The 26,218-nt window shown below is 41.6% G+C and overlaps 1 protein-coding gene, 1 long non-coding RNA gene and 1 pseudogene across 10 annotated transcripts in view; 2 read left to right on the top strand and 1 right to left on the bottom strand.

The window, feature by feature from the left end:
- The window catches only part of ABCC5 (ATP binding cassette subfamily C member 5), a 94,468-nt gene extending 91,897 nt beyond the window's left edge, over positions 1 to 2,571 (top strand). For 5 of the 6 annotated variants that reach the window (XM_077117717.1, XM_077117714.1, XM_077117716.1 and 2 more), the window contains one exon: positions 1,123 to 2,570. In XM_077117717.1, the coding sequence (XP_076973832.1) occupies positions 1,123 to 1,224 (102 nt within the window). In that variant the 3' untranslated portion in view covers positions 1,225 to 2,570. Of the gene's footprint in view, positions 1 to 1,122 lie in introns of all 6 variants that reach the window. The other variant, XM_077117720.1, reaches the window with a different exon arrangement.
- Positions 2,572 to 5,219: 2,648 nt separating this feature from the next.
- LOC143648133 (uncharacterized) overlaps positions 5,220 to 26,218 on the top strand; it is a 97,691-nt gene continuing 76,692 nt past the window's right edge. For all 4 annotated transcript variants that reach the window (XR_013158412.1, XR_013158413.1, XR_013158410.1 and 1 more), the window contains exon 1: positions 5,220 to 5,977. This is a non-coding gene — a long non-coding RNA (uncharacterized LOC143648133). The remainder of the gene's footprint in view (positions 5,978 to 26,218) is intronic.
- On the bottom strand, positions 9,512 to 25,660 carry LOC143648804 (E3 ubiquitin-protein ligase Mdm2 pseudogene; annotated as a pseudogene).

Genomic DNA, 26,218 nt, shown 5'->3' with positions numbered 1-26,218 from the left:
CATCATTTTTTTTCTTGTTAATTAAAAATTCTCTATAATTTTAGGAAGACCTAGAAAACACAAAGCAAAAAAGGCCAAAAAAAAAAACCAAAAACATCATCATCTCCCTAGAGGCAAGCATTATTGATACGTTGACTCACCCATGCCAGTATTTTTCCTGCCTGTATACACCCAGATTCTAATGGATAGGATGCTTTCTGCTGCAGATGACAGAATGCCAGTGTCAGAGAGGCTGAGCCAGCAGGCATTCATTATCCTACTTGGGGAGGGCAGAGGGTGGCCACTGCAGGGTTAGTGAATTCAGTGGCTCAGCGATGTCAGGCTCTGAGTCAGCTTCTGGACAGCTCTTACCTTCCCCCTTGTAGTGTAAGATGTCTGCTCTAGCCTACTATCAGATCCTCACAAAAGCAAGTACAAAGGAAGGGCATGTTCTCTTCAGGCCTCTCTTTCTTTCCTTCAACAGAACAGCCTTCCTAGGAGCACCCCAGTGACTCCCCATTAACGTCTCTTGGCCTCAGCTGTATCCCATGCCTTTGCCCTGTAGCAGGGGAGCCTGGGAACCTGAGTGCGTGGCATTTTCAGACTCTGTCTGCCATGGGAGGCTGGTTCTGACAGCCTATCATTCAATTTTCCACTGAAATATGATTTTCAGTGACTGCATAGAAGTCCCCCAGATTAATGGATAATTGACTGTCAGCCCTTTACTCATTCTCTTGTTTTCCTTCATCCTGAGCTGCTCCTTTTCCGTCTAGGTTTAGATCAGCTTGCACGACAAGATGATGTTTGTCTGGAACACCCCTGATTTGAGCTGTTATTTCCCCCCCTGCAGTTTATAGAATCTCTCTGATTTATTCCTTTATAGTAGAAATGTCCAAGGTTGAAATAATTGGGGTTTATATCAAAGAGGTCTTTCTCCCTAACCTTTTCTTTAGATCCTAGTTAGTTTATACAGACAAATAAAAAACCAGGAGAACCATTTGGGCATGTCAGGGCCAATTGTGTTGTCACCCTGCTTTCGTCCTCAAGGTGTTTTGGTGTTCACCTCCCTTCCTGAGCTCTGACTTCTCCAAATCATCCCAAGTGTCTCAGAGTCACATCCTGATATGTCCCCTTCATTTGCAGGTTGTGGAGTTTGACACCCCATCGGTCCTCCTGTCCAATGACAGTTCCCGGTTCTATGCCATGTTTGCTGCTGCAGAGAACAAGGTTGCTGTCAAGGGCTAACTCCTCGTCCTCGAGGAGGTCTCATCTCCTTGGAGCATTGCCATTTCCTGCCTGGGGCCGGCCCCTCATCATTTCCTCCTGCCGACACCTTGCCTTTCCTGATTTTATACAGCAGTTCAGGATTGGCTTGAGTGTTTCCCCTTTAGGGAGAGTCATATTTTGATTATTGTATTTATTCCATATTCATGTAAACAAAATTTAGTTTTTGTTCTTAATTGCACTCTAAAAGGTTCAGGGAACCATTATTATAAATGTATCAGAGGCCTATAATGAAGCTTTATATGTCTAGCTATATCTCTATATAATTCTGTATATAGCCTATATTTACAGTGAGAAATGTAAGCTGTTTATTTTATATTAAAATAAGCACTGTGCTAATAACAGTGCGGATTCCTTTCTATCATTTTTGTACAGTTTGCTGTACTAGAGATCTGGTTTTGCTATTAGACTGTCAGGAGGGTAGCATCTTGTTCTCCCCTAGCTGGTTGTTTCACGGCGCCAGGTTTTCGGGATGTCCAAAAGGAAGACGTGTGGCAATAGTGGGCCCATCAGCGGTCCCCTTTGCTGTCACCCCACAGCCATTCCAGGGGCTGCACAAAGGGTGGGGCCGACAAAGACCACGCAGAGTGCCGTGAATTCTCAGGGCTCCTGCTTTCTGTCCCATTGTCACTTCATTGTTTTTGTCAGGAGAGCGGTGGGGCAAAGCCCCTGGCCCCTTTCACTCCCTCCACCAGGAATGAGAAGCACAGAAACATTCCTTGGAGAGGGGAGTTTCTTTCCTACCTTCCTCTTTTCCGCTGCTGCTTTGAAACACGAATCAGTCTGTTCACAGTGCCCCACTGCCTCAGGTCCCTAACGCTGGCCACTGCACAGAGCTCTCCAGCTCCCACACCCGTTGGGTCCGAACCCTGCAGCCAGCTGCTGCTTTTTAGGTGGTCCTTTTCCATTTGCCGGGTTCTCCACCTCCACAGTGCGGGGACGGGTTCAGGACTTTGTGGGGCCGTTCTCCCCTCTCACTGCAGTTGTCGCACAGTCTCTCTCCAAAGTCTGCAGCTTTAACAGCTCTTGCTAATCAGTGTCTCACACTGGCATAGAAGTTTTTTGTACTGTAAAGAGACCTACCTCAGGTTGCTGATTGCTGTGTGGTTCAGTGTGTCTCCGTAAACCCCTTTGTGCTGTGGGGCCGGTAGCGCAGGTGGGTTGAATGGTCAGCGTCGCATGTCGTGACCAACTAGACATTCTGTCGCCTTAGCATGTTTGCTAAAACACCTTGTGGAAGCAAAAATCTGGAAAAAAAGTGAATAAAATTATTTTGGATTTTGTAAAATGCTTGGTGTGTAAAATAGTTCTCTGGGAAGGGAGCAAGGTGCCTTCACAGGACTGTGGAGTTACATCTGGTAAGGACCAAATGGCAGAGCTGGTAAGGGGCAGGGGCCCAAATGCCTGGAAACGCCTGGGTTCCTGGGTGGAGTGGGAGAGGAATGGTTATAGTGAGGTGGGGGGGTCTGATGAAACATATTTTAAAAAATAGTTTTTAAGGGTTCTCAGCAGTTCAAGCAATATAATTGTCCTTTCAGCTGATTCATACAGATCAACCCATTAAGAATTACACACCCATTCAAAAGGAGACTCCTGAAGTTTCTGAATATATTGTGTCGATTGCCACCAGGGAAACTTCTACACTTTGATATTGGCTTACGGACCATTAATGGAAATTATATTTTCAACCCAGCTGTCTTGGGTTTAAAGCGCTGTCTGAAAATTCAGGGGCTTAGCTCTGAAGTTAAAATTTCAGTTTCTCATTTGCCACATTTCATGTATTCATGAACCACATGTGGTCTGTGGCTTTGGTATCAGCACAGAGTCAGAACATTCCCATCATCGCAGAAAAGTCTGTTGAACAGCACTGATCTAAACAAATAACCACTTTATTGATCCCTAGATTTACTTCCTAAGAAGGGGCAGCGAGGTCAGCAGGAGTCATTGCAGCATTCCCGTTCAAGCTGTCTCTTCAACAGGGCTTCCCTCCTTTTCAGTTCTGTCTTCATGACTCTTGATCCTCTTCCCATCTTCTCATCCTGCTTTGCCTGCTTTGCCCTGTCCTCTTCCCACTCCCTTTCATCACCTTGAGTGGTTTCCTTCACTCCACCAGTACGTGAGAGCCTTCACTGGTGAACTCAGCCTCCCCTCGGCCCCAGTCCCCAGCTGCCTGCTGAGCCTCTGCTGTCTGCCTCTCAGGTGCCTCAGACACAGCCTCCTGGAACTCAAACTGCAGTCCTTAGTACCACTGGCCTCCTGGACTTGCAGGCTCAAAGCCTTGAATCCATCTTCTGCTCTCCTACCTACCTTTCCCTCAAATTCAACCACTTCCCAGACCCCTGCCTCACCTTTCCCCCACCCACCCCAGGCCCACCTCCTTGCATTCTTTTTTTTGCGTGTGTCATGACTTTTATTCTATCTTACAGCTGCGTAATATTCCATCATATGTATACAACAGTTTGCTTATCCACTCATCTGTTCATAAACATTTGTGCTGTTTCTATCTCTTGGCAATCATGAATAATGCTGCTATGAACATCGCTGTGCAAATGTCCATTTGTGCCCCCGCCTTCAGTCCTTCCATGTATATCTAGTAATGGGGATGCTGGATCAAATGGCAGTTCTATACTTAGCAAACTGAGGAACCACTGAACTGCCTTCCAGAGCAGTCGCACCATTTTACGTCCCCACCAACAGTGGATAAGTGTACATCTTTCTCCACATCCTCTCCAGCACTTCTAGTTTTCTTTTTTTTGATAATGTCCGTTCTAGTGGGTATGAGATGATATTCCCTCCTTGCATTCTGATATTTTAATTCCAGCCTCTTAGCTGGTCTCTGCTTTAGTGCTCCTCTCTGAACCGTTGTTTACACTACTGCTAAAATACAGACCAGAGATGCAAGTTGGGTCCCATACGTAATCCTCCAGAAATGTTCAAGGCGTATTTCCCTGGAGAATGGCCTGCATACCTTAGTTCTGCGGTCAAGGTCTTCCTCTCTCTGACTCTGACCCTTCTTTTCTACTTGACATTCCTAACAACAGGCCATATGTGGTCACATCTTTAAGCCTTTGTTATTTTCTAAACTTGTATTCCTTGGCCCTCTTGCCAGACAAATGCATGTTTTTCTTGTAAACCTCAGTTCAAATACTCTCTCCTTGTCATGGGCTGAATAGTGTGTCTCCAAAATTCATGTCTTCCAGGAACTCTTACTTAAATAGAGTCTTTGCAGGAGTTGTTAAGATGAGGTCATGCTGGGCTGGGGACCCCTAAATCCAATGACTGGTGTCCCCGTAAGAAGAGGAGAAGAAGAGCACCCAGGGAAGGGGTGGGTGAGGTGGAGCAGAGGAGACTGCACAGGGAACAGCCCTGCCAAAACCTTGATTTTAGATTTCTGGCCTCCAGAATTATGAAAGAACAAATTGTTGGTCTTTTAAACTGCTCAGTTTGTGGTGATTTGTTACAGCAGCTCCAGGAAACTAATATACTCCCCCACAAAGGCTTTCTCTGTACACCAAATTTCTCTATTACTTTGCTTATTCATCTATTTTAAGGTTTCTTTTTCTTTACATATCATAGTTGATTATTTTCCTCTTTCTCTTTGTGAATATAACCTTAAAGACAGTAAATCACCTTTTTGTCTGCCTTGTGTGCCCTGGCATTAGCATTGTATTTTTCATATTGTAGGTCCTTAGCAAGTACTTTGCACATGGATGCTCGGTGAGTATTTTTTAATAATGTAAATCAGAGTTGTAGATTTTCATTGTGGTTATGGCAAAAAGAAATTTGATTGTCAAAGAGATGGTCACACTAAAGAAAAGAACTCTTTATGTGGAATGACTTCAGGGAAAGCAGAAAATTATGCCCAACATTTAGGTAATAGCTTAGTGGTGTGACAGCTTTTGGGATTGATCAGCTAAAAAGAGGGCACAGCATTAAAAATAAATGAGGGGCACAGAAAGGCTCAGCTAATTGGAAGCTTATCTTGCAATATAAGGGTGATAGTCACCCTTATTATTGTAAACCATATATAAAACTTTTTATTTCTGATCAGTAAAATGATGCATGTTTACAGTACAAAATTTAGAAAATGCAAAAAGGTGCAAAGAAGGAACCAAAAATTGCCTACAGCCCCCTTGTGAGAGAATATTATTTTCCAAAGGTGATGAAACAGTTTCATCTCACATGCTCTTCTGCAATGTGACCCTGCCACTCTCCCATCAAGAGCTAGCATATACTTCTCTACCACCTTAAATCTGGGTGGGCCCTGGGACAGCTTTGACCAGTGAAGTATGGGGAAGTGATACGTTCCAGCCCAGCACAACCCTGAGATCAAAGAACACAATAGAAAGAAGATTATCCATGAGTTTAATTAGGGGCTTATGGACAGGAGGAAGATCTTCCCCAATGGCAGCAGTTGGGAGATGAAAGCCTGCACTCCACCCAAAGCCAAGAGAAAAAGGAAACAAGGCTTTTACTCATGAGATTTGGTTGGTAGGGAGAGGGTTTTTACATTCTTTGACTTTTGACGTCTGGCCTGGTTAGGCAGGCAGCTGCTCTCTAAATGGAGGAGGAGGTGGGATCTGGGCCCTGGGCCTCCACAGTCCACGCCCACAGCAGACTCAGCTGACCAGAGGACAGACATTGCATTCCTGAACAGTACGAGAGAGACAATAGAACATTAGAGTTCCCTACACAGAGGTGACAACTCCACAAGGTAAGGCCGCGTGGCTAGAGACAGAATTACCTCGTTCTGATAATTGATGAAACCTGTGATTTCAGTTCTAAGTGAGAAGATTCTCTTCTAGATTTTCCAGTGTGCTGAATTCTCCCAGGCCTGCAGGGTCTTCTGTGAGGTCTGTGCAGTGCAGTTCACAGGAGTCACAGTCCAAGGCAGGCTGGTGGCACCCAACGGTGCAGTTCAGCCCACACTCAGCACTGAGACCGTTGTGCACGTGGGTTACTGCAGAAGCCTATTGTAGGAAGGTATCTGCTACAACGCTATGGGCAAAAAGAAGAAAGCTAAATTTCCAATACTAGACAGATAGACCTTTCCCCCTGCAATTGCAGGGAGCCTTTTTGGAGTCAAATCCACAGTTAGCCTGGGCATGATAAATACTTACAAAACTGTGTCTTGGGGTGTGGGGGCAGGGAGTCCTGAGTTGTTTACATATACAGCTTCTGGCATTTTGTGTATAAACTGTGGTCTAATACTTAAGTTTTGGGTGACCTCAATACCCCAGGCACCTAGTACTCCCAACCAGCTTGGCTGCATTGGCCAGGACAATGATCAATCAACCTTGCTTCCCCTAATTTCTAATGCTCGTGGCACAGGGAAGAGCAAGTTATTCTCATGACCTTGTTGGGGCTGTAGCATTGCTCATCTTTTTATCTGAATTCACAGCATCTGTTTGGGCCCTGCTGTTAGTTCAGCGGGGGTTGGAGCAGCTGCTTGGGGCCATGAATTGAGGCTGGCAAGGCTGTGTCCCCTGCTGCAGAGATTGCTTATCCCCTTTTAATTACTCTTCTAAAAGCCCATTCATCCTTTTAATCAACCCCACTGCTGTTTGGTTGTAAGGCAAATTAAATGTCCATAAAACATCATGCTCAGTAGCCCAGGCTTGAGTTAGTTGTCTGGAAAAGGGGGTCCCCCTATCACTGTCACATGTGTGGGGAGCCCAAAGAAGGCATTGAGCTTTTCTAAGCTACGTGTTGTAGTTCTGTGGTTAGTTTTCCCTACTGGGAAGGCCAGCACAACCCAGCGGCCATCTCTATGGCTGTAAAAGCATACTTTGCACTTCCAAATAAGGGGAGGGTCATCATATAATTTATCTGCCACAGATGACTAAACCCTGCTCGTGGCTGATGAGACCAAGTTTATAAGGAAGCATCCTTGGGCGTCACAGCGAGCAGGAGGGGCAGGCATCCACGATGTCTTTCAGTTGTCTGGTGATGGGCAGCTGGAGTTGCTGTGCCAGTCTCCACAGAGTCTGGTACTTGTGGTGTCCTGTTTTTCTGTGCAACCATTTGGCAGCCTCATGCAGCATTGGCTTTAGATTATGAATTTTTGCTAGAGCGTTTGCTTCAATATTGCCAAGTAAAGAATCAATGTTAACTGCAGAGAAATAAAACATGGTTACCTTTTGCTTGTGACAGGTAGTGAAGATATCTTCCCAAATTTCTTTTTCCCATAAGGGGTGGCAGACAACAGTTCACTGCTTTTGCTTCCACGTGGCCATCCACATTGTCAGGCTGTTGTTGAATATACTGTGCTGCAGCAGATAAGTATGTACCCACTCCACTAGGGGTGGCTGAGCCAGCCTGCCATAGCTGGCTGCACTGCACACGACATCCAACCGACTGCAGCAGTCAGAAAAGGGACCACCCTCCCTATACCCACCAGGGAAGCAGGGTGCCCAGGAATTGCAGTAGTGGAAACTCCATTCACCCAGGAAAGTAACTGCGCCTCTGAGAAGTGGCCAAAACTTTATTGCCAGCAGACCCAAAGGACTCTGTCCAAAGTCTGAGCCCCGAATATTCTTTGTTTCTAGATTATATAGGCTAGTGAGCAAGGCAGGAGATACAAAGGGAATGATGGTAAACACTGGAAAAGTACAGAGACAGAACTTGCAGGGTAGAAGTTACTATCTGGCCTTTAGCTGAACTCTTTTGTCCAAGATAAGGGCAGCTCCTGGACATGACAAGAAACAGGCCTGGCAGCCTCCCTCTTTGCATACCAATACCTTTGGACATGCTTGAGTAAGCCTGGATGTGATTTACAGCACTGCAGACATTGTGCTTTTCTTTCTTTGAGAAAGCTTGCAATTATATGCCTTTATGAATGCATCAATTTATAGTGATATATACAGATACACAGAGTAATATGCCTGAGTGCGTAAAGTGATACACATAAATTCATAAAGTTATACAACAATAATACTGAGATTAAACTTGTAAACTACCTCAGAATTACCCTGCAGAGTTCTCATACTCCAGACTCATACTCTTTATGGCCGGTGGCTCTTTGGTCTCCTGGCTAGTGCGCCAAATATTCCAGCCCAACACAACCTGGAGACCAAAGAACACACCAGACAGATTACACATGAGTTTAATTAGGGGCTATTGGCAGGAGGAAGATCTTCCCAATGGCAGCTGGTTGGGAGATGAAAGTCTACACTCCACCCAAATCTAAGAGAGGAAAAAAGAGAGCGAGATGTGAGATTTGTTCATTAGGGGAGGAAATTTTACATTCTTTGACCTTTAATGTCTGTCCTGGCCACATAGGCAGCTGTGTGAATTGCTCTCAAAATGGAGGAGGGGCGGGGCCTGGGCCCTGAGTCCTTATGTGATACTGAGGGGTTCTGTACTAAACCCTTCCATGGCTTAGCCACACGCGCTTCTTGCCTTCCGGAAGAGAGCTGTCATGTGAGCAATGTCATGGTGCTAGACCACCATCTTGTGGAAAGTCCTATGTGGAGAGATCCTGGAGAGTGAGATACCATGTGGACATCTAGTGAGGACACAGGGCACCAAGACACCAGACATGAAAGTCAACAAGCCATTTTGGAAGTGGAGCTCCAGTCAACCCAGCTTATGCCACACAGAGCAGAGATGAACCACCCATCTGTGCCTTTCCCAAATCCCTGAACAAAATAAAATGTTATTGTTAAATTGTGACATTTGGGGTAGTTACACAGCACTACTGAAGCACCCATCACCCAGAAATAACTGATGTTACATTGTTGTATTTTTCATAGCCTTTTCTAAGTATCTATATTTTATTTTGTATTTCATATTTTTAATTATCAAAAATGTGCATTTTTTTGGTGGGCAACGGTGGTTCAGTGGCAGAATTCTCTTCTGCCATTCCAGAGACCCAAGTTCAATTTCCAGAGACTGCCCATGCTAGAAAAAAATAAAGAGTGCAGTTTTTTGGTTAGAAATACAAATTGCACACAAATGTAGAAAAGAAGAGGCAACCACTATTAACTATTTGATCTATATTTTTCCAGGCTTTTTGCCTAAACACATAACAGTATTATTCATAGGCTGACTTTTTTAAAATCAAAATTGGGTAACTTAGACTGTATGGTTGCAATGTAGTAGGAATATTTTTTCATACCATTAAATATTCTTCAAAAGCACAAACTTTTAAATAGCATTTCCCTGTAGAAGATTCATTTATTTGTTTTATTCAAAAACTGTGTATTGAGCACCTAGTATATGACAGGCTCTGTTCTAGGTACTGATATCACAATACTGTTTGGCAAATCACACCCGGTCCAATGGCATTACGGGGAAAACTAGATTCCGTACTTTCTTCTTTATCTTATCCTTCTTCCTTCTCAAATTCTGACATCTTCTTGATTGCTGTAAATGATGCTACTAGAAGTTGATGGCTGAGAATAGTCCTCACTGTTTCGTCTTGGGATCTTGGGATTGGAGGCTGTGTGATATTATCATCATTTTCTTCAGTGCATGGCTCTTTAGAGACACCCACTGTCATATTTTTGCAATCGGCATGAAAGCCCTCTTTCACATGTGCTGAGTTTTCTAGTTTGGCTTTCTCAGATATTTTCCCTTTATCCTCTTTATCTTCAGGAAGCCAATTCTCATGAAGGGCCCAAAATCTGCTGTAGTGCGGTGGGAGGGAAGGATTCATTTCACTGCATGAAGTACACTTCTAATAGTCAGCTAAGGGAAAGTTCAGGTCTTCCTCAAGTGAATCTGTATCACTACCCCCTGTCTGACAAACAGTAACTTGATATACCTCATCATCTTCATCTGAGAGCTCTTGCTCTTCTTTACCAAGGCTTCCGAATTGAGAGATTCAACCTCAAGCTCTATACTGAATTGATCTGAAACTGAATCATGATCTATTCAATCACCAGAACATTCACTCATACCAGCATCAAGATCTTGATATGTAGGTTGGGGCCTATTGTAAAGGGTCCTAGATTGTAAGCTCTTCCAGCAGTCACATCTATTCAGGAGGTGTGACTGTTATATCTAAATCCTGAGATACTGAGCTATTTGTGTATAACCTGGTCATTCCCTAAAACTTGGGGGTATTTGTGTGACACCTGAAACTCAGGGTTAGCGTTCTGAAGCTGTGAAAGTCAGCAGCACCCCATACAGGAACTGTTTACAAAGTTGAAAAAGGGACTAGACTTCAAGTAGAGATACGAATGAAGCTGATCTGGATAGGACTAAGGTAAATCGGAATACAGGGTAAAGGATGATATCCATATTTTAAAACTTAAAATTCTGTGTAAGACTAAAGGAGAGATTTTTTTTGGTGCAAAATTTATATTTTGGGTCGTGCATTTCCTAATTTAACTTCTATGGTCAGGTTAGTTGAACACCATACATACATGGAATCTTGAAGAGGGTGTGAGATCTTGTTGGTTTGTCCAGGTTAGTGTGATGCCCCGATGTATCCCAGAGTAATTTTCTCAGAGAATAAAAAAGCATTTGCAAAGACCCCTTGGGGGACTGGGGAGAAAGGAGGAAATATTAACTTTCCCATCTGGAAAATTACTGACATTCTCACAAGCAGTGGGGACAACCAATTCAATAGGCTAAGCCCTCAATCTTGGGGTCTGACCCTATGAAACTTATCTCTGCAAAGTAGAAGCTAAACCTACTTGAAATTATGCCTAAGAGTCACCCCCAGAGAACCTCTTTTGTTGCTTTAATGCATTAGGTAGATATGGCCTGTCTTTCTAAGCCAATGCAGCAGGTGAATTCATTGTCCTCTCCTCTATGTGGGACATAACTCCCAGGGGTGTACATCCCCTGGTAAGTGGGAGAGGACACTTGTGATGAGCCAGGACCCAGCATCATGGGATGGAGAAAGCCTTCTTGACCAAAAGGGGTAAGAGAGAAATGAGACAAAATAAAGTTTCAGTGGCTGAGAGCTTCCAAACAGATTTGAGATGTTATCCTGGAGGTGATTCTTATGCATTCCTATACATACATTCCTTTTTTAAAATTTTTTTATTAATTAAAAAAAATTACAAGAAACAAACATTCCCAACACATACACTCAGAAATTCACAATATCATCACATAGTTGCATATTCATCATCATGATCATTTCCCAGAACATTAGCACCAATTCAGAAAAAGAAATAAAAAGACAACAGAAAAATATAACAAACAGAAAAAAAAATTTTACAGGCCATACCCCTTACTGATCCCTTTCATTGATCACTAGCATTTCAAACTAAATCTATTTTAACATTTGTTCCCCCTATTATTTATTTTTATTCCATATGTTCCTCTCATCTGTTGACAAGGTAGATAAAAGGAGCATCAGACACAAGGTTTTCACAATCACACAGTCACATTGTGAAAGCTATATCATTATACAATCATCATCAAGAAACATGGCTACTGGAATGCAACTCTACATTTTCAGGCAGTTCCCTCCAGCCTCTCCATTACATCTTGGATAACAGGGTGATATCTATTTAATGCATAAGAATAACCTCTAGGATAACCTCTGGACTCTGTTTGGAATCTCTCAGCCATTGACACTTTGTCTCATTTCACTCTTCCCCCTTTTGGTCGAGAAAGTTTTCTCAATCCCTTGATGCTGGGTCTCAGCTCATTCTAGAGTTTTTCTCAATCCCTTGATGCTGGGTCTCAGCTCATTCTAGAGTTTTTCTCAATCCCTTGATGCTGAATCTCAGCTTATTCTGGGATTTCTGTCCCACGCTGCCAGGAAGAACTACACCCCTGGTAGTCATGTCCCACATAGACAGGGGAGGGTGGTGAGTCTGCTTGCTGTGTTGGCTGGAGAGAGAGGCCACATCTGAGCAACAAAAGAGGTTCTCTTCGGGGTGACTCTTAGGCTTAATTTTAAGTAGGCTTGACCCATCCCCTGTGGGGTTAAGTTTCATATGAACAAACCCCAAGACTGGGGGCTCAGCCTATAGCTTTGGTTGTCCACACTGCTTGTGAGAATATCAAGAATTCAACTTGGGGAAGTTGAGTTTTCCCCCGTTCTCACCATTCTCCGAAGGGGACTTTGCAAATACTTTTCCACTCACTGATCAAATCACTCTGGGATTCATCAGGGCATCACCTGGACAAACCAACAAAATCTCATGTCCTATACAAAGTTCCATGTACTTAAGGTGTTCAATCAACTATCTATATAAGTTATATTAGGAGATGCACTAGTCAAAGTATAGATTTGTACCAAATAAACATTTTTTGCTTTAGTCTCACATAGTAGTTGAAATTTTTAAATATTAATACCATCTATTTTCAGCACACTGCAGTAATGACATTTTTTTGTTCTTCCTCATGCAAAAACATTTTTTAAATTTGTACATTTAGTCACTATCATTATACACTCTAGGCATTCCTAGATTACACCATCTCAATCTTTATCATCTATCTTTCTTTGTGATTTCATTTATGCCCCAGCCCTCCTCCCTCTATCATTCTCATATGCAGCGTCATTCAGTTTTAACATAATTGTATTGCAGTTAGGTAATATTGTGCTGTCCATTTCTGAGTTTTTATATTCAGTCCTGTTGCACAATCTGTATCCCTTCAGCTCCAATTACCCAATATCTTACCCTATTTCTATCTCCTAATGGTCTCTGTTACCAAGGAAATATTCCAAGTTTATTCACTAATGTCAGTTCATATCAGTGAGACCATACAGTATTTGTCCTTTTGTTTCTGGCTAATCACACTCAGCATAATGTCCTTAAGGTCCATTCATATTGTTTCATACTTCATAACTTTATTCTGTCTTACAGCTGCATAATATTCCATCTTAGGTAAATGTCACAGTTTGTTTAGCCAACTGTCTGTTGATGGACATTTTGGCTGTTTCCATCTCTTGGTAATTGTTAATGATGCTGCTATAAACATTGGTGTGAAAATGTCCATTTGTGTCCTTGGCCTCGTGTCCTTTGAGTAGAGACAGCATATAGATGGGTCCTGTTTTTTAATCCATTCTGCCAGACTATGTCTTTTGATTGGAGAGTTTAATCCATTAAAATTCAGTGTTATTACTGCATGGGTAGTACTTTCTTCTACTATTTTGCCTTCTGGATTTTATATGCATATCTAATTTTCCTTCTTTTTACCTTTACTCATAGTCTTCCTTTCTACACTCTTCTCTACACCTCTCTCTTCTGTCTTCATATCTGTCTCTAGTGTTCCCTTTAGTATTTCTTGCAGAGCTGGTCTCGTGGTCACAAATTCTCTCAGTGATTTTTTTGTCTGAAAATGTTTTAATTTCTCCCTGATTTTTGAAGGACAATTTTGCTGGATATAGAATTCTTGGTTGGCAGTTTTTCTTTTTTAATAATTTAAATATATTATCCCACTGTCTTCTCGCCTCCATGGTTTCTGCTGAGAGATCTGCGCATAGTCTTATTGGGCTTCCCTTGTATGTGATGGATTTCTTTTCTCTTGCCGATTTCAAGATCCTCTCTTTCTCTTTGACCTCTGACATTCTGATTATTAAATGTCTTGGAGTATGTCTATTTGGATCTATTCTCTTTGGGGTACACTGCACTTCTTGGATCTGTAATTTTAAGTCTTTCATAAGAGTTGGGAAATTTTCAGTAATAATTTCCTCCATTAGTTTTTCTCCTCCTTTCCCCTTCTCTTCTCCTTCTGGGACACCCACAACATGTATATTCATGTGCTTCATATTGTATTTCAATTCCCTGAGTCCCTGCTCATATTTTTCCATTTTTTCCCTATAGTTTCTGTTTCTTGTTGGATTTCAGATGTTCTGTCCTCCAGTTCAGAAATCCTATGTTCTGTCTCTCGAAATCTACCATTGTAGGTTTCCATCGTTTTTTTCATCTCTTCCACTGTGTCTTTCATTCCCATAAGTTCTGTGATTTGTTTTTTCAGACTTTCAGTTTCTTCTTTTTGTTCTTTCCTTGCCTTCTTTATATCATCCCTCAATTCATTGGTTTGGTTTTTGATGAGGTTTTCCATGTCTGTTCGTACATTCTGAATTAATTATTTCAACTCCTGTATGTCATTTGAATTGTTGGTTTGTTCCTTTGACTGGGCCATATCTTCAATTTTCCTAGTGTGATTTGTTATTTTTTGCTGGTGTCTAGGCATTTAATTACCTTAATTAGTTTATTCTGGAGATTGCTTTCACTTCTTTTATCTAGGGTTTTCTTGCTGGATGAATTTGTTGTCTATCTGTTCTTTGACATTCCGTTCAACTTTATCTGGACATTTAGCTTAAGTTTTGTTTAACAGAGGAGAATTTTTCAGTTCTTGTTTTCTTGTTTCTTGCCCTGCTTGTATGGTGCCTTTCCCCCACACACACACTTAGGAGGGTCTACTTAGATATTATAGACCCCAGCCAGATTTTCCCAGACCAAACTGGCCTCCTATCAGGAGGTTTTAATGGCTTCAAATTACCAAGCCCTGGTGTCTGAATTCCTTGATGGAGGGATTCCACCTGGGTGGGGCTTCACCCCTCCCCTGGGGAAGGCACAAGCTCCAGATAAGCCCCCAAAAGAGCTCACTTCTGTCTATGCCTGGGGCAGTTGCAGCCTGAAAAGTCCTGCCACTGTATCCAGAGGCAGTCAAGCCTTTGTAGATACACAGCCACAAAAACCTCTGTTTCCTTCTTTTTTTCCCCCCTTTTTCTGTCAGTCCTGCCCCCTTGGCACTGGGGCAAAAATGAGCAACCTCCGCTTTGATCAGGTTCACCTAAGCTGGGGGCCTATTTTTAGTAGTCAGAATTTGTTAATTAGTTCCACAATTGGCATTTGATTGTGCCCAATCCCTGCTGCTGGTAAAGTCCTTTCCTTTCCCCTCTGGGAAGTGGCCTGTGGGGGAGGGGCGCTGGCCGCCACAGCTTTGGGAACTCATGGTTCTGGGGGGTGCTCACAGCCGGTCCATCTGGTCCAGACTGGGGTATGCTGTATGTTCGGTCACTATCGTGGCTCCGAGAGCTGTTCTGTACTGTTTCTGGTAATTTAGTAGTTGTTCTGGAGAACGAACTAAAATGCATACATCGTGAAGCCACCATCCTGACCCGGAACCATATCCCTTTTTAGTTTATGGTGTATTGGAGTGGTTGAAGGAAAATACCTGAAATTGTTAAACTGTGTTCTACTAGTCTTGATTATTAAAGATGATTGTATAAAGATATAACTTTTATAATGTGACTGTATGATTGTGAAAACCTTGTGTTTGATGCTCCTTTTATCCATGGAAATACTAGTGGTCAATGAGAGGGAGGGGTAAGAGGTATGGGATGTATGTTTTTTCTTTCTATTTTTTTTTTCTGGAGTGATGCAAATGTTCCAAAAATGATCATGGTGATGAATACACAACTATGTGATGAAAAAAAAGAAGATCCAGATTTGATGGAGTCTCTGTCAATTCACTCTACTGCTTCTTTCATGACATATCTCCCCTATTACCCACAGAGCAAGGCTTTCATCAAAGGAAAGGGAAATGCTATCAGATTTGTGGTGCTTTCTTTCTCGTTCACCAGCTAATTCATCAGAATTTTCTTCTAGTCAGAACTCTTGTCTTCCTGTGAAGTCCCAAAACACTCTTATATCCTGTACTATGAGTATATTTGTGTCTCTCTCCACAACCAGATCACAAGTTTTTCACATAAGTTCTTAATCATTTTGTATTCCCTGTCTCAACAATTGCTCTCCTTCTAGATGAGGCAGTTGGTCTAGAAATTAAATTTGGGGGTGAAGGTTTCTCTTCCTACAGCTCCTGCACAGAGCCCCTTTGATCACTGCCATCTTCAACATGACATCTGTTTTACCTCATACGTTTGCCTGAATCTGATGGTTCCTGCTGATGGACTGCTACCAAGCTTCTGTGGATCATTATATGTATTTTCCTGTGCTCTGTCACAGAGAAACTTGGCACTCTAAACAAATCCCCTACAAGATCATTTGAACAATATACAAATGCTGTTGCTTCTCATCATATAATCGTTTAGCCATTATATGCTGGCCAAGATAAAATATGACCTCTTTCATTTGTGTCTTTTTGTGCATGGACAGACTTAAACAACTTCAAAGGCAATGACTTTGGTCTAACCTTTTTCTCCCCAAATTGTATATATTATAGCAACTTCAAGTTACATGAAATAACTTCAAAGTGAAAATCAGGGTCTCTTGTTCCCAAGCAGAAATCTGGAGGGGTTTACAGCACATCAGTAGATAAGATATGTTGGCATTGCACACTTGCAAGCGGGATTTTTCACTCCTGGAGTTGGGTCTTGGAGGCTCCCCTGTACTGATAATGGGGTGGGCAGAGCCGAAGCACTGGGCCTCGGCAGGCTTTCCACATGCATGGCACAGGCTCCTGGGGTGCTGCAATGCATGACGTTGGGAGAAGAAAGGTCCTTGTGTCAAAAGCATGGGAACCTCAGTCAGAGGGCATAGGGCTGCCTCTCTGACATGGCTTCTTTTTTTCCTTCATTCCTTCATTTTTAAAAAAAAAAAATTATTTTTATTGACAAATCTTCACGCACATACAATCTGTGCATGGTGTACAAATTATGGCTCACCATATCATCATCGTGATCATTTTTTAGAAGATTTGCATCACTCCAGAAAAAGAAGTAGAAAAATCTCATATATCCCACATCTCTTACCCCTCCCTCTCAATGACCACCAGTACTTCTATCTACCCAATTTGCTCTATCCCTTATCCCCCCATTATTCATCCATTCTTTTTTTTTTCTAAATCAGTAGGCTTTTATTTTTATTTTTTCCTTATGGACAATAAAATGGATATGAATAGTACAATAATGTAACCTTTTTCTATATAGATTTAAATTACTCAAACATTTATTTATTTACTCTTGAATAAGTGCTTAGAACTCAGAATACACAATGACCAATTCCTGTTCTCAAGTACAAACTCTTACTTTGATGTGAGTTGAAGTGTCATAATATTAATTTTCTAAAGACAGGGAGATACCACTTAGACCCACAAGCTTTTCCTGCATAGGTGTTTTTCTTTGTGAAACAGGCTATTAACTGATGTTATTTTCTCAGCATTTAAAATAACTCCTGAGTAAATTTATGAACTTTACATGGTACTAACTTCTGGAGGCCATTGACTTACTATACTGTTACTGGGGCATAAAAAGCCTCCCAAAGTGCTTAATTTGCTTCCTAGTTTAAGGACTGAATTTGAATACTTATCAGTGAAAATTACTTTAGGTATAAAGGTTGCAGGTCTGAAAAAAAAATCATTTCTTAGAGCACATTTACAATTATGATTGAAAATGCATTTTTCCCAGATATTTCAAGATTTTCTGTTGGAAGAAAGTAAATTCAGTTATAGATTAAGGTACTACAAAATATATTCAGCATTTATTAAAAAAATGCATGAGTTTATCGGTGATTTTACCTTTTTTTTGCAGACAGCAAAACTTTTGGAGAAAAGGATACATTTTATATTTCACTTGTTTTGACAACTTTACTGAGTTAATTCAGGGGATTCAAGAGTATACATTTTTGAGGTCTTCAAATGCTGATTTGAAAGGACACCACCTTGGCATCAGTAAAAAAGATATGTATAGGAACATCTAATTTGGATGAAATTCAAGACAAAAATGTATAATTATATGACCTACAGTGATTTACAATTTTCAGTGGCTAGCATTGCTGAATTCCATAATAGTTACTGAAATAATAATAAAGCTTCCAGTTTTTAACTCTACATGTTTAAACTTGAAAGGTTGTTCTCACCTTCAGAACAAATAAAAACTGGACAAACAAAAAAATCAATAATTTTCTGGATATACCAAACAAATAAGGTCACAGAGCAAACAACCAGGCACAAACACAAGATAAGCATATCTATAGAAACACAGATTTCTACTTATGTGGAGCAGATGCAGCTGGGATCCTAAACTGGTAGGTACACTTAAATGGTAATTTTGATGAATTCCTAGATGAATTCTCATAACACAAATTCTTAGAGGCTGAGTGTGCTCTAGTAGGAAACTGAGAAACTACTGGGTATCCAGCAGTTTTATGGAGGCAAGACACACTTTTGTGGATTTACCTCCAGGAATGCTACCATGCTCTCAGTGAAAAATCTGGAAAGGTTACCTTACCCCTCTGGCAGAGGAGAGGGGAAGATGAGCCACTCTAAACACACCCAGATTCTTCTTGCCACAACAGAGGCCTACTCTCCAAGGCTAAAAATGTTGCTAGAGCCTTGCTCTTGCTGGGAAATAGAATTCCTTCCGCTCCAGCCCTTTAGGCCTTCTGGTCAAAAGTGTTCAGGACAGATCATAAAAGCTACTGGCAGGGAAGAGGGGAAAGGTTGCACCACTAGGGAAGCGCTGTATAGGCCTGTAGCTCCTAAAAGGCTTACAAGATTCTAAAACACCCCCCGCCACCCTCACACACACACCTTCACCACCACACCCAACAGGGCTCCAGTGTATTAACAGAAGACACAAGCTGAGGAAGTTGAAGACACAGACTTTCTCTGAGGAGGAATACTTAAAGAAGCCCAAAGTCAAGAGCAGAGTCCAAAACAAAGATGCTTAGAGGCATGTGAAGCCTCCAGCGCTTAGAGCAAACATTAAACAACTTCTAGACAGATTAACACAAATCCTCACACTAATGGTCTATTTTTTTCTACCTACCCCATAAAAGATGGCTTTCAAAAAAACTTACAGGTCACACCAAAAGAGTAAGATGAGACACAGTAGAAAGAGAAAAAGCGATCATAATAAGCAGTCTCAGATGTGATGCAGACATTGGAATTATCACTGGGAATTTAAAAGAACTGCAATTGATATTTTAAGTGTTCTAATGGAAAAAGTAGACAACATAAAAGAACAGATGGGTAGTGAAGGCAGAGAGATGGAAATGCTAAGAAGGAATCAAAAGGAAAATGTAGAAATCAAAGCCACTGTAACAGAAATAAAGAATGCTCTACACCAGAAAGAGAAGGGAAAGGAGAAGGAGGAGAGGTAAGTGGAAGAGGAGAGGAGGAAGGGGTAGGGATAAAAGAAAAAAAGAAAGCCAGTACTTTTATAGCCCCAAGTTCTCCAGAAGTTCCTGTATGTGAACTTCGCTGCCACATAGGCCTAAATGCATCTGTCTAATTTCATTTGGGTTAAACCATAGCAAGTGCCCAATGCTTAGCATGCCAGGCAAAGTTCCAGGGAAGCCAGAATGTTTCACACCAGTTTCCAAGTGGTGTGAAACAAGAGATGTCTCTATATGATCATCAGTTAAGTACCCCAACTGGAAAAGTCTGAATTCCAAGGCTTTGCTGGTGACATAGCTTTACCTAGTTCATCAGACCTCTATGGCTCTTTAGTTGGCACGGAAAAAATTCAGTGCTTTCAAAACCTTTCAAGTCCCTTCAAAATCTCCAGAATAAAATGTATGAAAAATAATTGGGTATTTGGAATGGTGGCACAGAATATATACCTAAGTTTTGTGGAGGGCAAGAAGTGAGCTGGTGCCACTAAGGACTTGCCTTGGTGATTTCAGTAGTTTAAATTCAAAGAGGTGAAGCCATATTTAAAACAGTGGCATTCTCATGGATTTGGCATTCTGGTGATATGAAGCCATATCATATGACTAAGAATGGTCACGGGAAAAATGTATTCCTAAGGGAACCATTTATTCAGCAGATATTTGTATGGGTTCCACTGCAAAGAGAACACAAGGCATTGTCAACAGCAGGGGTGATTTTAACTCCAGTAGCAACCACTAGAAATGGCCACTGCTGGTATTTGTTTTTTCATACATACTATGTCTCTGCTCTACCATGTCACTAGGATGATGTTACAGACATCTTGACCTGGTATGCCCAGATATCTTCTTCTATGAATATCTTTGAGTCCCTGCTTTTCTATCTTCTAGAGGGCATCAATGCAGGTGGGTATACCTGTGGGCCAATTTTGGCAACCATGGAGATCCTTAGAATTATTGGAAGAAGGAAGTCCCAGCAAAGGCTGTACTTCCTTCAGAGGAACATAGTAATGAAAATTTGGATATTAATATTCATCCATTCTTTATCCATAGTTTTTTGCCCATCTGTCCGTAGCCTGGACAAAAGGAGCATCAGACACAAGGTTTTCACAATCACGCAATCACATTGTAAAAGTTATAGCTTTATACAATCATCTTCAAGAATCAAGGCTACTGGAACACACCTCAACAGTTTCAGGTACTTCCCTCCAGCCACTCCAATGCATGATAAACTAAAAAGGAATATGTATATAATGCATAAGAATAATTTCCAGGATAACCTCTTGACTCTGTTTGAAATCTCTCAGCCACTGAAACTTTATTTTGTCTCATTTTTCTCTTCCCCCTTTTGGTCAAGAAGGCTTTCTTAATTCCTTGATGCCAGGCCCTGGCTTATCCTGGGAGTCAGGTCCCACATTGCCAGAGAGATTTACACTCCTGGGAGTCATGTCCCACGTAGAGAGGGAGAGGGCAGTGAGTTTGCTTGCCATGTTGGCTGAGAGAGAGAGGCCAAATGTGAGCAACAGAAGAGATTCCCTGGGGATAACTCTTAGGCAAAATTTTAAGTAAGCCAGCTTCTCCTTTGCAGGAATTTGTTTCTTAGGGGCAAACTCCAAGATCAAGGGTTTGGCCTATTGAATTGGTTGTTCCCACTACTGGCAAGAAAATCAGCAATTCTCCAAATGGGGAAGTTGAATATTTCTTCTTTTCTCCACAGTCCCCCAAGGGGACTTTGCAAATACTTTATTCACTGCCCAAATCACTCTGTGATACATTGAGGCACTGCACTAACCTGGACAAACCAACAAAATTTCACACCCTATTCAAGATTCCATGTACTTATGTCATTCAACTAAACTGACCATACAAGTTAAAGTAGGGAATGCACTATCCCAAATATAAATTTTGCGCCAAATAAGCACCTGTCCCTTTGGTCTTACACAGAAGTTGAATTTTTAATATATGGACAATATTTTCATTTACCCTGTATTCTCATCTACCTTTGTCCTAGCCAGATGAGCTTCCTTCATATCTCTAGTCAAAGTCTGATTCTTTTTCAACTTTTTAAACAGTTCCTATATAGGGTACTGCTGACTGTCAGAGCTTCAGAGCTCTAACCCTTAGTCTCAGGTGTTACACAAATACCTGAAGTTTCAGGGAATGACCAAGTTATATACAAACAGCTCAGTATATCAGAATTTAGAAATCAGTTATACCTCTTGAATAGATGTATCTACTATAAGAGCTTACAATCTAGCACCCTTTACAATAGGGCCCAACCTGATAACCCATGTTTTTACTTCAGTTCACCAAGTTTTTATATTATAGTTAGTCCATATGAGTGAAGCATGATAATATTTGTCATTTTGTTTCCGACATTTCATTCAACATACAGTCCTTAAGGTCCATTCACCTAGTTTAATGCCTCACAACTTCATTCCTTCTTGTGCTGCTCAGTAGTCCATTGTATGTATACACCAGAGTTCCCTTTTCCATTTCTCAATTATTGTACCCTTAGGCCACCTCCATCCTTTGTGGGTCATGAACACTGCTGCCATAAACACCAGAGTACAAATGCCCATTTGTGTCCCCACATTCTGTTCCTCCAGGTATATACTGAGCAATGGGGTTTTAGGATCATATGGCAACCCCACCCATAGCCTCCTGTGGAACCACCACACTGCCCTCCAAGGGGCTGCACCTCTCATTTCTCTACCGACAGTGAATAGATCCATCTCTCTCTCAGCATTTTCTCTAGTGCTTGTTTCTCTCTGTTCTTTTTCATTTTTTTCACTTTTTTAATGTATAGTATGATATATATACAAAGCAAAGAAATAAAAAAGCAATAGTTTTCAAAGCACTCTTCAGCAAGTGGTTACAGGACAGATCCCAGAGTATGTCATGGGCTACCATACTATCCTCTCATATTTTTCCTAACAGCAGCTCCAGAATATAGGAGGCTAGAGGGCTTAAATACTTTTTAATCATCACAATAAACTTTCTTTTCCTTCTTTTTTTGTAAACAATAACATATATACAAAAAGCTATAAATTTGAAAGCATAGCACCACAATTAGTTGTAGAACATATTTCATATTTTGACATGGGTTAGCAATTTCACAGTTTTAGGTTTTTACTACTAGCTGCTCTAAGATCCTGGAGACTAAAAGAGATATCAATTTAATGATTCAGCATTCATATTCATTTGTTAAGTCCTATCTTCCATGTATAATTCCACCATCATCTTTGATCTTTCCATACCTCTCTTTGGGGTTGTTTGGGCTATGGAAATTCCAAATTTTGATATTGGAAGGGTCTTTTACTAATATGTGGTAGGGAGATGGAACTATCTGATGTTCTGGAGAGCCTGGGCTAGGTTTCAGGACTTATCTGGACCAGGGACCCATCTGGAAGTTGGAGGTTTCTGCAAAGTTACTCCAGTGCCTGGAACCCTTGTGAAATCTTATATATTGCCCTAGGTGTTCTTTAGGATTGGCTGGAATGGTCCTGGTTGGAGGTTGGCAGGTTATGACAGGTAGCAAGGTCAAACTGAAGCTTGCGTGACAGCAACCTCCAGAGTAGCCTCACGACTCTATTTGAACTCTCTTTGCCACCGATACTTTATTAATTACACTTCTTTTTCCCCTTTTGGTCAGGATGGAATTGTTGATCCCATGGTGCCAGGTCTGGATTCATCCCTGGGAGTCATCTCCCATGTCTCCAAGGAGACTTTCACCCCTGGATGTCATGTTCCATGTGGGGGGAGGGCAATGATTTCACTTGCAGTCTTCTCTGTTCATTTTTAAACAGTTTTATTCACACATCAAACAATCCAGAGTGTATAGACATGCCTTTGCACAATAACCTATATGAAGAGTTACTTTTTCTTCTACAAAATTCCATACCCCTCCCCCATTCCCTCCAGCCTGTTGACATTTAGTTTTGGCATAATGCCTTTGTTGTATTCAGTGGAAGCATATTATAGTGTTACTGTCGACTATAGACCCTAACTTGCATTGATTGTACTTTTTCCTTTATAACATCCATTTTCAACACCTTGCAATTTTGACATTCATTTGTTCTCCCTCATGCAAAAATGTTTTTTTCATGTGTACATTTAATCACCATCATTGTTCGCTCTAGACATTCCGAAGTTATACTGTCTCAGTCTTTATCCTCTATCTTTCCTTCTGGTTTCATAAGTGCCCCCAGCCCTCCTCACTCAACCATCCTCACATTCAGCTTCATTCAGTGTACTTATATTATTGTGCTACCATCAGGTAGTATTGTGCCACTTCTCAATTTGCACAATCTGTATTCTTTCAATACAGCACCAAATGGCCAATCTCTATCCTGTTGCTATCTCCTGAAAACCTGTGTTCTTAACTTCAACTCTCAAAGTTCACTCATTAATGTTAGTTCATATTAGTGATGCTATACAGTATTTATCCTTTTGTTTCGGATTAATTTCTCTCAGCATAATGTCCTCAAGTTTCATCCACATTGTTACATGCTTCATGACTTTATTCTGTCTTACAGCTGCATAATATTCCATTGTATGTGTATACTACAGCTTGTCTAGCCACTCATCCACAGATGGACAATTGGGCTGTTTCCAAAACAATGCTGCTATAAACATTAGTGTGAAAATGTCCATTTGTGTCCTTGCCTTTAGTTCCTCTGAACCACTGAATATGTATCTAGTAATGGAATTGCTGGATCATTTGGCAATTCTATACTTAGCTTGCTGGGTCATATGGCAATTCTATACTGAGCTTCCTGAGGAACTGCCAAACTGCCTTCCACAGCAGTTGTACCATTTTACATTCCCAACAAAAGTGAACAAGCATTGTCTCTTTCTCTACATCCTCTCCAGAACTCGTCATTTTCTGTTTTATTGATAATGGCCATTCTGGTGTGTGTCAGATGATATCTCACTGTGATTTTGATTTGCATTTCCCTAATAGCCAGTGAAGTTGAGCCTCTTTTCATGTGCCTTTTAGTCATTTGCATTTCCTCTTCTGAAAAGAGTCTGTTCATGTCTTCTGCCCATTTTTTATTGGGGTTGTTTGTCTTTTTGTTGTTGAGTTGAAGAATCTCTTTATATATTCTGAATACTAGACTCTTATCTGATATGTCATTTCCAAATATTGTTCCCATTGCATAGGCTATTTGGTTTGGATTTTTGCTCCATCCCCTTTCCAGTCACAGAGGGTCACACAAGCGCCAAAAGGAGTGGAGCTCACTAAGATTCCCCAACCCCACCCCAGAAGTGAATAATCCACTTGATGGATGCTTAGTTTGTTTCAGGTTTTCATTTTTGCATGTCGACTTTAATTGTTTTAAAGGCAATTTCCATATCACCATTTTGTGTTGTTCCCTGCTCATAAATCTCTGTGTCCAAGTATGTTGTCAGAGTAGGCTAACTGCTATAATAAACAGCCCCAAACTTTGATCAGTTTGGCACAATGACCCCACAGAGCGATGTGGTCAGTGCAGCAGAGGGTGAGGGGGTAGTTCTGCTGGGGTGATCACTCGGGGAATCTGGGCTCCTCCTTCTGGTTGGTCTGCTGATATCTATTCACGACATTCTCCCCTGGAGCCTCTGCATTAGGGAACCTATGCATCAGATGTTTCATCAGGCAAGAGAGAGGTGAGATGTTGAACCAGGAGTTTTTATGAAAAGGAAGACAGGATACAGTGCTTTTCTCCAAATTCCATCAGTTAGAACTCAGTTACATGGCTGTACCTAGTTGTCTAGCCATGTGCCCATGAAGAAGACAATATGGTTTTGGTGAACATCTAGCCATCTCTGCCATAGGTGACCTGCGGGAGTCCGTTGGGGTGTGTGCAGGAAAAGTTTTATCTCATAAAATCCTCATGTTTATTTTGATGTTGATTTGTTGTATTTTAATTAAAGCTTTAACATAAAAAGCTTTATAACCTCTCAGTAGTGTCAACATCAATGAGGAAAGAGAATACTCATATTTTCTGAACACCTGTATGTAAGCATTCTGCTAGTGAGGAAACAGTTTCGTGGGGTTAAGTTATCCCATGTCACACATCTAAAATATGTGGTGGATCACACAGAATTCAAACCCAGACAGTCTGATTCCAGAGTAGAAGCTATTTCTTTTGTACTTTGGTTTAGCTTCAAATGCCTTGGGAGTAAATGGATATGCTGAACCAGATGGTCTCTAAGGTTTCTTCCAGCTCCAATTCTATGACTCATATGGATCAATAAATATGTCCTGAAATACCTGGTCCTGATAACCCCAGCAGACACATAGCTCCAGAACTATGCCTCTCCTGGCCCCCATGAGGGAGGAGTGTATACCAAGGGAGGTCCACATCACTCCCTGGGATCTCCTCGTCCTGCTGCTGCTTCTGGCCTGGGCTCTGCATCTTTCTTGGTTCAGGCCAGCTCCCTCCCACCCTCTGAGGTAGTCAGATTAGAGGTGGGTAGCTTATGCCCAAGCAGTTGGTCTGCCACAGCCCTAACATCCCCATAAACCTGAAGGGACAGCCCACATTCAACAAGGACAGGCCACTGGCAACCAGGCAGGGGTATGGGTAGACATTTGTCAGGGCAGAGACATAGACCTTGCCCAGAAGGGTTGGTTCCAAGTGATGTTCTGTGCCCTTGACAAAAAATCTGCTGATGTCTGGAGGAAAAGGCTAGGGTTTGGGACCCAATCTGACCACTGGTAAGAGAAAATTCACACTGGAGACTTCTGCTGACTGCATCCTCATGGTGACCACACCATGCCTACAAGGGTGGCTTTTCCTCCAAGTCCTCTAGGAATATTAGCAGGCCACTTTTGCAGCCCCGTTGATGCAATCAGTCTCTTCCCTTTCAGCTTCCCAGTCCCTGGGCTGTAGCCCCCTTAGAGTTTTCATTTTCTTTCTCCCAAGCAATTTTTACTGGGTGTCCACTGAGTGCCAGGCATTATGCTGACCACT

The sequence above is a fragment of the Tamandua tetradactyla genome, chromosome 10 (assembly GCF_023851605.1).
Source record: "Tamandua tetradactyla isolate mTamTet1 chromosome 10, mTamTet1.pri, whole genome shotgun sequence".
Lineage (NCBI taxonomy): Eukaryota > Metazoa > Chordata > Mammalia > Pilosa > Myrmecophagidae > Tamandua > Tamandua tetradactyla.
This window is presented reverse-complemented; position numbering and strand designations above follow the sequence as displayed.